The 14,650-nt window shown below is 40.5% G+C and overlaps 1 protein-coding gene across 3 annotated transcripts in view; it reads right to left on the reverse strand.

Moving 5' to 3' along the window:
* Window positions 1–354: 354 nt before the first annotated feature.
* Trpc3 (transient receptor potential cation channel subfamily C member 3) overlaps window positions 355–14,650 on the reverse strand; it is a 69,677-nt gene continuing 55,381 nt past the window's right edge. For 2 of the 3 annotated variants that reach the window (XM_050138470.1, XM_050138471.1), the window contains exons 11-12: window positions 5,148–5,223; window positions 355–1,189 (exon numbers count right to left, since the gene is read on the reverse strand). In XM_050138470.1, coding sequence (XP_049994427.1) covers window positions 1,047–1,189; window positions 5,148–5,223 — 219 coding nt within the window. In that variant the 3' untranslated portion in view covers window positions 355–1,046. The remainder of the gene's footprint in view (window positions 1,190–5,147; window positions 5,224–14,650) is intronic. The other variant, XR_007591052.1, reaches the window with a different exon arrangement.

The following is a 14,650-nucleotide window of genomic DNA, read 5'->3' on the forward strand; positions in this document are numbered from 1 at the left end:
TGGTGCCTGACCTGGAACTAGTTCTTGTGGGCCAGGCTGGCCTTGAACTCACGGAAATCCACCTGCCTCTGCCTCCCAAGTGCTGAAATGCTTTCTTTTCTAACAGTTGCCTTGGCCATGGAGTCTCTTCACAGCAATAGAACAGTAACTAAGTAACTAAGATATAAACCCCAGAAAGGAGCAGAAGGCAAGACAAGGAGTCAGTTGTTGAAACTTAGCATTAAAACATTAGAGGTACACATTAGAAAATACCAAAATAAAGCTTACAATAACCCCCAACGTGAAAAACCACTTCTTTATTGACTATGTTTACACCATCAAACCAAGGATACAAAGAGAAAGGACACACACACATATATTTTAGAAAAATCTTTAATGATTGTTTTTGAACAATCCTATGAAACTTAAATATGTGGGGTCACTCTATTTTCAGTTAGCTCATTTCACTGTGAAATTCGCCACTTGAGTTCCAAAGGTCTGAGGATTGTCAGTGATGCCTAAAAGTCTAAGAAAAATCTCAACAAGTCATAGCTGGTTGTAGAACGTCTTCAGTTTCTATTCTTAAAAAAATCACTTCAGCATTCGGCTGAGAGGGTATGCTACAATGGTCTTTTGTCTGTTCTTGGATGCTATTGGCTGTTCAGGTCAGTTGGTGTCAACATTTACCAAGCACCTACTATGTATCAGGCACTGCACTAAATGTTGGAGACATAAAGATGACATTGATGTGGTCCCTGTCCCCTAAGGGGCTTACAGTCTCTTAGAGGCTAACAGGTAATATAAAGACAAACATAACAAAAACGCCAGTGACATTAATCCTGGGCTTCTAAATACAATAGCATGTCACTGTTTGTAATGTTGAGGTCAATTGCTGAAATCATTTTCATGTAATGGAAATCATTGCCACCTAGCTTAATTTTAAAGTTCTGCATGATAAACATAGTCAAGACTAGAGGTTTACACCATAGTTTTTCAAGTATTTCATACTTAAGAATATTATTGCCCACATTTGTGCTATCGTCAAAGCTTGACTGCAGGGTGCTACCTCATTCACATCTCAGCACACTGGGGTTCAGTTTCTCACTGAGTTTATGAATCAAGATGGCTAGTTCTTCTGTGGCTTGGCTCTTGTCTTCCAGAAGTTCGTAACGGAGGCTGGAGATATCCTGCTTGATTTCTTTCAGTTCACCTAGAGTATTTGTATTAAGAAATATGTGTAAGTGATGATTTGTTCTTGATATTCAGACAAAAAGACAAAGTGAAATTCACTCAGTCTGAATACATTTGCTTCAGAAAGTCTCCAAGGTAGATATTTCAAGTTCTCCTTTAAGGTGCTCAAGAAAAGCCATCCTTGGCTGGGTGGTTGTGGCATAGGCTTTTAATCCTAGCACTCAGGAGGCAGAGGCAGTTAGATCTCTGTGAGTTTGAGGCCAGCCTGGTCTACAGAGCGAGTTCCAGGACAGCCAGGGCTACACAGAGAAACCTTGTATCAAAAAATAAAGAAAGGAAGGAAGGAAGGAAGGAAGGAAGGAAGGTAGAGAGAAAGAAGGAAAAAGAAAAAGCTAGCCTTTAAAAGCACACCCCAGTGTAGGTCAGGCAAGTACCTTGCCACTGTGTTATGGCCCAGCCTTTCTTAGCACAGGGTTAGCCAACTACAACATTGCTCATAATGTTAAAGCAAACAATTAAGGTGCATTTACATAGGATGAAACAGTAAAATCATACTTTTGAAGTGCATGATGGCGCACACCTTTAATCCCAACACTTGGGAGCCAGAGGCAGGTCTGTGAGCTTGAGATCAATCTGTTCTATATAACAAGTTCTATGTAGATCAGAAAGACCATACCTCCAAAACCAAAACCAAACAAACAACCCTTCCTGATATGGAATGCCCTTCTTTTTTTTAAAAAAAAATATTTATTTATCATGTATACAATATTCCGTCTGTGTGGATGCCTACAGGCCAGAAGAGTGTACCAGACCCCACCACAGATGGTTATGAGCCACCATGTGGTTGCTGGGAATTGAACTCAGGACCTTTGGAAGAGCAGGCAATGCTCTTAACCTCTGAGCCATCTCTCCAGCCCCTGGGATGCCCCTCTATATGCTGTGGATATGTGTTGTTTTTATTGGTTGATGAATAAAGCTCCTTTGGCCTATGGCAGGGCAGAATATAGCTAGGCAGGAAAGCCAAACTGAGAACAGGAAAAAAAGAAGATGGAGCCAGAGAGATGCCAGCAGCTTCAGGAGTAAGATTCCTGTTAAACCATGGACTATGTGGTGATACACAGATTAATAGAAATGGCTTAATTTAAATATAAGAGCTAGTTAGTAATAAGTCTGAGCCATTGGCCAAGCAATTGTAATTAATATTAAGCCTCAGAGTGGTTATTTAGGAACTGGGCAGAAAAAAACCCTCCAGTTACACCTTCCCCTAAACAGTCACACTATCCCCTTGCTAGACATAAGGAGTCCTTTTGTTCCCCTGGAGGGTTGACACACCCACATCAGTTATCGTCCATTGCTTTACTAAAAATGAATTAAATTAACTTGCAAATACATAGATGTTGAAATCAAATTTGATGAAGAGAAAGAGAGGACACAAAGGGAGCTGCTCACTAGTCAGTGGCATGAACAGAGGGCTGGGTCTCTCTGGTACAGAGACCAGGGTGTGAGGAGCAGAGGAAGCCAGCAGAGATGCCCACTGCAGCGTGCAGGCTCCTATCTCTTCAGGGGAGACAGCGCTTAGAGGTTAAAATCCAGCTGCTCCCGCACTCAGCTTGGCAGCACTCTAAGCACACGTGGGTTACAGTAGAACACAGGGCTGTTCTGGGAGCTATCCAACTGGATGCAGAGAAGTCATTGACATTAAAAGCAAATTTAGAGGCAGAACATTACCTATATCCTAAGACACCATTATGAAACCTCGTGGAACTCAGAATTCATCTTTATAAATAATAGAATAGCATGAAGACGTATCTTTGAAGATATTTTCTTTTAATAATAATCTTTATTTTTAATTGATAAATAGTGATATATATATTATATTTATGGGATACAATGTAGGGTGGCTTTTTATCATGACAGTTTTATGATACTTTTAGCGTATAATTTGTATGATTGGTAATTATGATTATGGAGACAGGGTCTCATGCAACCCAAGCCTCAACCTCATTGTGTAGCTAAGACGGGCCTTGAACTCCTGATATTCTTGCTTTTACCACCTGAGTGCTAGGATGACAGGCATGTTTCACCATGCTCCAGCATGTATGTTCTTTTATTATATAAAATATCAAATGAGCTGTAACTCAATAATACAACATGTGCTTAGCATGGACAGAACCCTGGATTCAGTCCTTAGCATCACACAAAAAATTTAAACATACCATGAAGATCTTTTTATTTTAAGGAAGTCTTAATTCTTTTGTTTGTTTGTTTGTTTTTTCAAGAGAGGGATTTTTCTGTGTAACAGTCCTAACTGTCCTGCAACTAGCTCTTGTAGACCAGGCTGGCCTTGAACTCATAGAGATCCACCTGCCTCTGCCTCCTGAGTGCTGGAATTAAAGGCGTGCACTACCACTGTCCTGCTAAAGATTTATTATGTATACAGTGTTCTGCCTGCATGTATGCCTGCAGGCCAGAAGAGGGCACCAGATCTCATTACAGATGTCTGCGGGCCACCATGTGGTTGCTGGAAATTGAACTCAGGACTTCTGTAAGAGTAGCCAGTGCTCTTAACCTCTGAGTTATTTCTCCAGACCATGGAAGTTTTAACTCTTATTCAAGAGTATACACCAGATTCATTTTGTGGCAAAAAAAAAAAAAAAAAAAAAAAAAAAGGAGGAATTAAGTGGGTCTGGTTTAAAACAAGTCTAGAGGCCCGAGTGAAGTTTCTCCCACAGTGAGCCCCTCATCCCCAGACCTTCTTTCTTTGATTCTGAATCCAGTAAATACAGAATTCAGCCTTGAACTTTTGCTTCCTGGATAAAAAGAATTACCTCATCTAGGATGCTTATATGTTGTGTAGTCAACTTTCTTACTAAGAACTTTCTTCAGCCGGGTGGTGGTGGCACACACCTTTAATCCCAGCACTCGGGAGGCAGAGGCAGTTGGATCTCTGTGAGTTCGAGGCCAGCCTGGTCTACAGAGCAAGTTCCAGGACAGGCACCAAAGCTTCACAGAGAAACCCTGTCTCAAAAACCAAAAAACAACAACAACAGGAAAAGAACTTTCTTTAAACTTGCTTCTCACTGACATCCCTCTTTGGGGCAAGGGTTCAACACTGCTGACTTTTGGCGTTATTACAGTCACACAGTTCCTCCCACGTCCATAGCTAGCTCTGTACTCCAAAGATGTGGGGCAACTGATAAGATTTCTGTCTCCATTCTAACTCCATCCCAACACTACCTTCTTGAGCCTACGTATAGGCTAGCATAATAGGAATTTTCCCTGGTCCTTTATTATATATTGATAGATTTTTTTTTCTATGAAAACATTCCAGTTGGGTTGACTCAGGTTTGAAAAGGACTCATTGTATTCACCTGGAAACGGCTTCAAAGCTCATTCATCAACACTGTTTGCTAAGTCAGCCTTTCTCTTATCAGGACAGGCAGATCCAGTGGGAACTTATCTGGGTTGGAAAGGAGCTTCCATTTATTTTTAATTTGTCTCTGTGTGTGTGTGTACATGTGTGTGTCTGTGTGCGTGTACATGTGTGTGTCTGTGCATGTCTGCGTGTGTCTGTGTAGGTGTCTGCAAATGAGTATGGGTGTCTGCAGAGGTCAGAGGCACTGAAGTCCCTGCAACTGGAGTTACAGGTAGCTGTGAGCTGCCCAACATGGATGAGAGGAATCAAACTCAGGTTCTCTGAGTAGCACTTTCTCTTAACTACTGAGCTACCTCTCCAGCCCCAGGTTTATTTCTTTCCGACTCTAGATCTGTGCTGTGGTGCTAGCCTCCAATTTTAATTTATTTGGTTTGGGACTTAAAACCCTTTTCTTGAAACAGTGTTCTGCTAGGCCTTTCCGGTTGGTCTAGCATGCACTATGTAGCCCAAGGCAGCCTTGAACTTGCAGCGTAGCCCTGCCTCAGCTCCCGTGTTCCCTAAGTTAGCCATGAAGAAAGGTGTCTCTGCTGGAGATGCTTACCTTCATTCACCTCGTCATTTTCTTTGTCTACTTGTGCTTTCAGAACGTACCGTTTTATGAGTCTTTTCATTATCTGCTGTTAGGCGAAAAGAAATGATTAAATTAGCAATGCTACACATGAGAACGCCCCGGCCGCTCTGCAGACAGCCTTGCATACCTGTCGCACAAACAGCACAGGCAGGGCTTTAGATGACTATTCTCAGAGAACTGCCCCAGGGGCAGAGCTTAGCCCTTCCACTTCCTGCTGGAACTTACTACATAACCCCCACATGCTCTCTTTTCTTTTTTAATCTCAGGAACGAAAAAGCTTTTTGTAAAACTTGGGTTGGAAGATATCAAAGGTTATCTTCCAATGGTTTCTCTCTGCGGTGCTCTGAACTATGTTGTTACCATAGACACAAGGTTATTTCTCTCTAGAGCAAACAGCAAAAGACAAGAACAAAATCACCAATAACCCCACCATTCAAAGAGAATTACTGTTGTTTTTTGGGTGCTGGTAGTCTAGCATCTTTGTTTAAAATTTTATGTGTGTGTGTGGTGTGTGTGTGTGGTGTGTGTGTATGGTGTGTGTGTGGTATGTGTGTGTGTGGTATGTGTGTGTGGTGTGTGTGTGTATGGTGTGTGTGTGGTGTGTGTATGAAGTGTGTAGTATGTGTGTGTGCGGTGTGTATAATTATTTGCTATATTTAATGTTTTCTGAATTTCACATATTTTGTTGCATTACATGTTTGTTCTCATAACAACATATATTTCAACTATTTCTCTAAGCCAAAATAAATATTCTTGTAGGATAATTATTTATTCATGAGAAAAAATTTAATTTGGATGCCAGACTCATACCATGTATAAAAAATTAATTCCAGTTGAATTTACAAGTGAAAGATGAAGCTTTTTAATCCTTTAAGAAAAATAGCATTATTTCAAAATATATATATTGCTTTGGTTTTACTTTTTTGAGACTGGGTTTCTCGGTAGCCCTGGCTTTCCTGGAACTCACTCTGTAGACCAGGCTAGACTCGAGCTCATAGAAATCCACCTGCCTCTGCCTCCTGAGTGCTGGGATTAAAGGTGTGTGCCACCACTGCCAGGTGGTTTTTTAAAACACAATAAACATTCTAATTAATAGAAAAAAAGATAATTTGAACTTTATTATGATTTAGAAACTTCTACATACAGAGATACTATTAAAAACAGAAAAGGAAATCACAAAATGGGAGAAAATATTAGTAGTTGCTGTAAGAAATTTAGAATCAAATATTACTTTATTCAACTATTGTATTTTCTTTAACAAAGAAAATTTCAAATAATTGATATTTTTAAACAGGAAAAAAGACACCTAAGTATTTCACAGAAATGGAATCATACATGGTACCAAACTTATAGAACACACATACAGTCTATGCCTGAGGACGTACATATTGTAACAAAGGGGAGATGCAAGTTGACAGTTAATAAAGAAAATGAACAAGGCATACACTCGATAAAGACAGCTGCTGAAGAAGCCATGGACCAATGGAGACGGCTACATTTTCCTGGCTTGAGAACAAATGGACAAGACACTTTGGGAACAACTTGGTGCTATCTTCTAAAGCCCAACACTAGCAAAATGTTCCCAAAACTGCACAAGTGGCCAAGAGACATGACAGTAGAGTTAGAAGCCATGTTGTCCTAAACAGCAAGCACCGAACAATCTAGACAAGCATCAGGAAGAAAGGGAAATAGAGCCTCACACAGTGTGAGCTCCCTGTGCTCATTTATCTGATAAATGAACCACAGCCACACACACGGGATGGATCTTAGAAGCATGATGCTAAAGCCGTGCACGGCGGCATCTGCCTTTAATTCTAGCATTTGGGTGCATATGTGAGTTTGAGGACAGTCTGGAGTACATAGTGAGTTCCAGGACAGCTAGGGCTGCATAGTGAGACCATGTCTCAAAACAAACCAAAGCCCAAACCAAACAAACAGAGAAAGAAGCATGACAGTAAATGAAAATGTCCAGTTGCAAAATATCTCACTCGGTATAAAGCTATATTACAGAGCTCAGAACCCAGAAAATCTAGGCTCTATGTGTTCCTGGAATATTCTTAGGTGTGACAGACCTACATCTGAAAAGAAAAGCAAGAGGATTAGGAACTCAAATTTTAGGAGTGCAGCTGCCTCTTAGATGTTGGTGAGATGTGTGATAAGGGAAAATGCAAATTTATGGCAACAAGCAAATACTGCTATCACTCAGGTGGGTGTGGCTTTGTACATTCATGAGTTGCTTCATAATTCAGGGTGCACTGTATATATTCTTGTGCACACACATATAAAACACTATCACATTTAAAAGATGGTTCAGGAAAGGGATGGGGGAGCCTGAGATAAAAGGTAGTCATTATGAGAATGGGAAAAAAAAAAAAACCACCCAAGTTTTAAGGCAGTAAAACATTTGAATCTAAGTGATCTGTGAGATATTAAGGTGACTAAAAGGGGGGGGGAAGGACAATCTGAAATGCCAGTGTCAGAGAAAAATGACAGCTATGTGACAACAGAGATCCCATGCTCTTAAAAATCCTGTGTCCCCAGTCATATTCCAACCCAAACCTGCAGGAATCAGCATCCCAAACTGCCAGGCGGGAGGACTGGGGATGAGAAAATATAGACGACAGAGAGCTAGGACTAGGAGGTCTTGCATAATCTGAGGGTTTATGTCAAGCAAGTTATTAAGAAGTACATCATGTTATATTCTATTTTACAAGAGGAGAACGGGCCAAGGACAGCAGAGAGCTAAATCAAACAATGCTGGCAAAGAGAACATAGGATACCTCAGGCACAGCTGCCTTAAGACTAATGACCAAGGCCTTCAGAAGGAAAAGTTGGGTTCACAGGCAGTGAATCCTTAACTCCTTCGAGACCTCAACCCTAGCTCCAGCCATAACCTTGCCAACTGTGCCCCCAGCCAAGGACATAGAACTCGTGTTCCTTTTGTCCTTCCATCAGAGCTTCTGAGAAAATCTTGCATTGACCTTGCTCTTCATTCAAAGGAAGCCAGACCAGGAAAGACAGATTTTAAGCTCACTTATTCATTTACCAATTATTGAGAGCCAGTTTTATACTGTAGTACACACACACACACACACACAGGCACGCTCATGCACATACTCACAATACACTAAATACATACATACACACAATACATATATACATACGTACATACATACATACATAAAGGGGTGGAGAGATGGCTCAATAATCAAGAGAACTGGCTGCTCTTGCGAGTTCAAGTCTCAGCACTCACATGGTGGCTCACAGCTGTCTGTAACATCAGTTCCAGGGTACTCGATGCCTTTTTCAGGCATGTATATGATGCATAGACATAAACACAGACAAAATACCCATCCAAATAAAATAAAATGGCGCTTAATAATGATAATAAACAATAACTATTTTTTTAAAGAGATGGGGAATAGATCATTTACGTGTAGTGCTAGGTCATAGTCTCTCCTGTAGGAAAGCCAAGAAGTTGATCCTTGCCGCACACAGTAGCTACAAATGAGGCAAGCGGATTGAAGGTGTAACTGTATGAATGAGAACATCCAGGGAAACATTCTCGATGCTCTGAAACAGTGGTCCTCAACCCGTGGGCTGCATGTCAGATAGTTACATTATGATTCGTAACAGTAACAATATTAGTTATGAAATAGCGACAAAGTAATTTTATGGTTGGGGTCACCACAACACCAGACATTGTATTAAAGGTTTGTAGCACTAGGCTGGTCGAGGACCACTGCTCTGAAAAATATCTGTGAAATGCTGTCTTAAATCAAATGAGATCCCCCCCTCCCAGTTGTCCCTGGATTAACAATAAGTTCCATGCTGGTTACAGAGAACACCAGTTACCTTACAGTCTAAGGACATTTTCACCAGCATCTGGGTCCATACCGCTCCCTTGGGGCTCGCTCATTCCCACAAGGAAAACGCCTGAGAAACAAGAACTCCTGGGTCCTACAACGCTTTTGTTTTCTGATTGTTCCACGAGAAAGCGAGGAGTGCTTCCTCTACAGCTTGTTAAAACTGTACTTGTCTCTGAGAAAAGGAGCTAATGACCTACTCCCTCCTAACTGTGTGGTCCTAGGGATTGCAGGTTTGCTCCAGGTGATTGAGTCAGAGGGAAAACAGACCTAAGACATAGGCAGGAACAAGGACGGACTAACCTCTGCTCTTAATGCCTGACAAGCATATTATCTCACTATGGAAATCAGGGTGGAAGGTCTTCGAGAAACCAAAAGAAAACTAGCAAATGACCCAGTTCTACTTCTGTTGGGTATGTGTGTAGGGGCCCACATCAACACAGCACAGAGGTTCCCATGCATTCTAGTTTATTTTTGCACTCTCCACTGTCGACAGGGCATGAAACCAGCTGAAATGTCCATCAACGGATGGATTAAGAAAATGTATACGTACATAGGGAATTCAGCTCTGTTCTAAAGAAGAATGGAATTATAACATATGTAGGAAAAAGAACAGAACTGGAGATCATTGTGGTAAGAGAAATATTTCTTTCCTATACAGAACCTAGATTTAAATGGTATAGATACACACAATGTTCTTTTGGGCATCATGCATCATTGATTTGTTAATTAATTAATGAATAAATTAACTTGTGTGTGTGATGTGTGCACGTCTGTGTGAAGACACTGCATACACATGTGACAGTGTGTGTGTGTGTGCGTGCGTGTGTGATGTGTGCACTTCTTTGTGAAGAAGACTGCATACACATGGGACAGCATGTGTGTGTCTGCGTGTGTGATGTGTGCATGTCTGTGTGAAGGCGACTTCGTACACATGTGACATGTGTGTGGAAGCCGGAGGCATGGTCCTTGTCTTCTACCTTGTGTGAGGGGGTTTTTGTTTGCCACTGCACACACCAGGGCAGCCGCCCTGAGCTTCTGGGAGCCTCCTCTCTATCACCCTCACTGGAGGAGCACTGGGATTACGGATATGCAAGCACAATTGTGTTAAGTTTTACATGAGTTCTGGGAATCCAAATTCAAGTTTTCATAATTGTGCGGCAAGTTCTTTACCCAATGAGCCATTTCCCCAAGCCAGTGTTGATCTCTAACACAGTGTCACTTTTACTTTTTTATTTTTAAAACTTTTATTTTTCACTATATATATATATCTGTGTGTTCCTATGTGGGGGTATGTGCATGCGAGTAGCCAGAAGAGGGACTGAGACTCCCTGGATCAGGAGTTATAGGTGGCTATGAGCCACCTTCCATGGCTGCTGGGAAGTGAAGCCAAGTCCTCTGCAAGAGCAGTATGTACCAATGAGCCATCTCACTAGCCCCTCCTGGCAATCTTCTTGTCTTAGCCTCCTGGGTGTTAAGGTTATAGACGGGCACCATGATGCATCAGTTTTGGAGCGTATAGGCCGGTTGTTTTGTACTTGACATTCTCTTTCTTTTATCTCTTTTTTTAAATTATAAATTCAAGTGCTCGTGAGGAAGCTAAGAAGTCTTTATGTGTACCTCCTGCTGAAAATAGAAACACAGCTACTTTTAAGAATGTAATTAGAAAAAAAAATCCTATAATATGAAAAGAGACATATCCTAAGATAGTCATATGATACTATTAATAACAGTCAAAACTAGAAAGTGAAAGTAAATGTTCTTTGGGAAAAGTTAACAAAGTGGTTTGTTGACACAATGGAAAAAATCACACGGCAGTTAAAAACGAGATATCCATGTAGCAATAGGGAAAACTTTTGACTGCAAAAAGGCGTATCTGTAACAATTTTTATTATATTATTTACATACATAGGATATAAACACGTAAGGGGCTGGAGAGATAGCTCAACAGTTAAGACTGCGTACTGCTTTTCCAGGGGAACCAAATCTGATTCCCAATACCCATGCTGGGCAACTCACAACCACCTGTATACAGCTCCAGCTCCAGGGGATCCAATGCCTTTTCTACAGGCACTACACTCAATGTATGCACACCACCTCTTCTAATTAAAAATAATAATAAATCTTTACAAACCAACCCAGGCAAATAACCCCCCCCCCAAGCTGATGCATAATGCTATGGGTATATTTTTATAAGTGGTAAAATATACAAAAGTAGGGATGAGAAAAGCAGACATGAGACCTAAGAAGAAGGTGAAGCTCTCTATCTAGGGAAGGAAACAAATTAGTAGAGTGTTTTCGTTGCATCAATGACTGAAGAATGCCAGAAGAACACGTCAAAACATTAGCACTTATTAAAGCAAGGTGTAGCGGCATAATATGGTCATAATAAATAAATAAGCATCCACGTGCTGTAAGCACCTTGGTTGCCAAAGAAAGTGAGACTAAGTATAGATTTAAAACGATCTTCTGTAAAATGATTTTCTTAGAAACCTCTTACCAAAGAATAAAATAAAACTTTTGTTTTGTTGTTGTTGTTGTTTTGAGACAAGGTCTTGGTTATGTAGCCCAGTCTGGCCTCAGATCCACTATACTCATTTCTTAGCCTCATAAATATTGATATTACAGATGTGTACTTGCTTCCACGCTCAGCCTAAAACTTCTTAAAACTTAAGGTGGGGAGATGACTGAATTGGTAAAGCACTTGCTATGTAAGAATGAAGCCCTAGGCTGGGTGTGGTGGCACACATCTTTAATTCTAGCACTCAAGAGGCAGAGGCTGGCAAATCTCTGAGTTCGAGGCCAGCCTGGTCTCCAGAGTGAGTTCCAGGATGGCCAGGGCTACAAAGAGAGACCTTGAAAAAAGAATGAGGATCTGAGTTCAGGTTTAGAGCATCCTCATGAAACCATTGAGGGGAGAGGGAGACTGGTGGGTCCCTAGGGCTCACTGGTCAGCCATCTAGCCAGATCCACAGTTATGAGTTCATTCAGAGATAAGGTGGAAAGTGACCCAGGAAGACACCTGGCACATTCACACACATACACACTTGCACACACGCACACCTGCATGAACATACAACACGCATACACAAATAAGAGTTAAGGTGAGGCAGGCGTGTTGGGAGTAAAGAGAGAACACTTGAGCTTGATAAAAGCCTTTGTTTAGCAGATGGGTGATCCTAAAGAACGCATGAGTTTCTGTTTTCCAGCTCTATGACAGGTCACAGAACTCGGCCCACAAACCATCGTAGATCAAGGCACGCAGTTGCTGCTTAGATATGTTAGGGGCTAGTGGTATTATTTAGTAAAGCCGGGAAGCTAAACTTCCACATGCTGTAGTGTAAGATGCTGCGAGATAGTTACGTCTCTTGAAACTATGCTTAGGAAAAGTCTACGGAATTTTGCACTTACTGCCTAAAGGGACAATGATGGAAAATAGATTCCTGTAAAATTCTTCTGGAGTTCAACAGTCTCTAGAGGCAGTCTGAGCAAAGTTTCTCCTTAACAAAACCTCACCAAAAGGGAAAATAAACAAGATACCTCAGGGAAATTTATGTATAGAGGCATAAAACTTTCCCTTTCAAAATTTGCTGTGTTTAAAGTCAGGTTCAGTGGTACACGCCCTTTGTCACAGAAACAGCAATAGACAGAGAAGGTCTGGGTCTCATCAGACGCTCTCAGCCACATTCCAGAAGGGCTTGGTGACCTGAGCTCTTGAACATAAGAAAAAATAATAATTCATTTATTGTCTTTTAGTCCTTCAGTAGTTGCTGTTTAACCATTCTGGGAGACTTTTTAACCAACTGAATATGTTACAGATAATGATACAAGACACAAGGGCCTGTACAGATCTGGGCATGATGGCAAACACCTGTAAATCCCAGCATCCAGTTGGCAGAGGCAGTAGAATCAGGAGTTCAAGGCCAACTTCTTCTACATACTGAGTTTGAAGACAATCTGAGCTATAGAAGACGTTATCTCTGATTAACCAAACCAGATAAACATCAGAAAAATCCATCCATCCAACCAACCAATCAACCACACAAAAAATAAAAATCCAGAAAAGAGACACCAGAAAGAGTCAAGTCACAAAACATTAACCCAATCTTCCTTAAAACACCAGCCAGAGATTGTGTGAACCAGACAGGCTAACTAAAACTCCAAACTTAAAAAAAAAAAAGAATAGCCAGGTAATCTTGCAAAATAAAAGTCCTGAAGAAAAGAAGGATATCAACTTGCATACGATTTGTTTGACTTTGTTTTAAACTATGTATGGTCACATAGCATTCATAGACAGAAAATGGAGCCTGATACAAAACACCCACCCTAAGAATAAGTCAACCTGCTATAAGAATTTAGTAAATGAAATGTCAACAGAAAACAAAACAATATTCAACATAATGACCCTAGATGGACATAATCATCCAGAAAAAAATAAATCTAGACCTTCAGGCATCATTACATTCAAGTATATTCTACATGCACTGACTATTTCATATGAAAAGTGAAAGAACAAAATGTATATAAGTTTAAAGGTTATTACATACTAGATATTTTAATAGCACATAAATTCCCAAAGCCACAAGAGCTTGTCAAGTTGACTCCAAAAATTAAAAAGTCTAGTGCAGGAAAATAACAGCTAAAACGATTGAAGGCATTCACACACTGGTAAAAACATCCTTAGCTCAGATCACAGGTAAAGGTTGATAGTTTAACTATTAAAAATTCCTCTTAATTGGAAAGTCATCAAGAAGGGCATGTAGATCATCACACATAACATGGCCAAGTTCATCCATGATAAACACACAGTAAAAACACTTGATTATTTCTGTTAGGCTGAAATAAAAATCCTAGCTTTACTTCTATCAGTCGAAGACGGGGATGAAAGAAACTAAGCACCACCATCTAACAGACTGTAAAGTCATCAAAACAAAGAAAGGCTTCAACAATCAATGGTCAATCAGGTTTGCCAAGTTTTTCTCTTCTAAGGAAACAGTACGCAGAGGTGGGTTATTCTCACTGATTAACGCCACAGATGCTATAAATGTCTTGATCCTCTCTACACCTTAGACATATTAGACTCTAAAGCCACGAGGGTCAAAATGACTAGCCAGATGAAACAGAGAACTATAGCCTCTTCCGTGCTAGATAACAGTGTCCAAATCTGCATATAACATCACCATTAAAAAGATATTTTAAGGTTGTACTGACAAAACAATAGCAATCATTCGCAAAATAGATTTCATGGAAATAAAACCTAGTGAACCTCATACTAGTGTTTTCATATGAGAGCATCACTATTCTAATATAATCCTAATATTCTAATATTTTTCACTCCTTTCTCCAGGGTAGGGCTTATGCAAATATCTGTTCTTTGGAAATTATAGCAATGACTGAGTGGTTAAGTGTTCTTGGTTTTGCAGTTGATCAAAGTTCGAGTCCCAGTACCCACATGGTGGTTTACAACCATCTGTAACTCCAGTTCTAGGGCACCCAATGCCCTCTTCTGACCCCCGTGGGCACCAAACATTCATGCGGTGTACATATGTACACATAGGCAAAACACTCTCACCTAAAATATATAAATCTAACTTTTAAAAACCATAG

This window comes from Alexandromys fortis, unplaced genomic scaffold (assembly GCF_014885135.2).
Source record: "Alexandromys fortis isolate MF-2015 unplaced genomic scaffold, M_Fortis_MF-2015_v1.1 scaffold_15, whole genome shotgun sequence".
In the NCBI taxonomy this organism is placed as follows: Eukaryota; Metazoa; Chordata; class Mammalia; order Rodentia; family Cricetidae; genus Alexandromys; species Alexandromys fortis.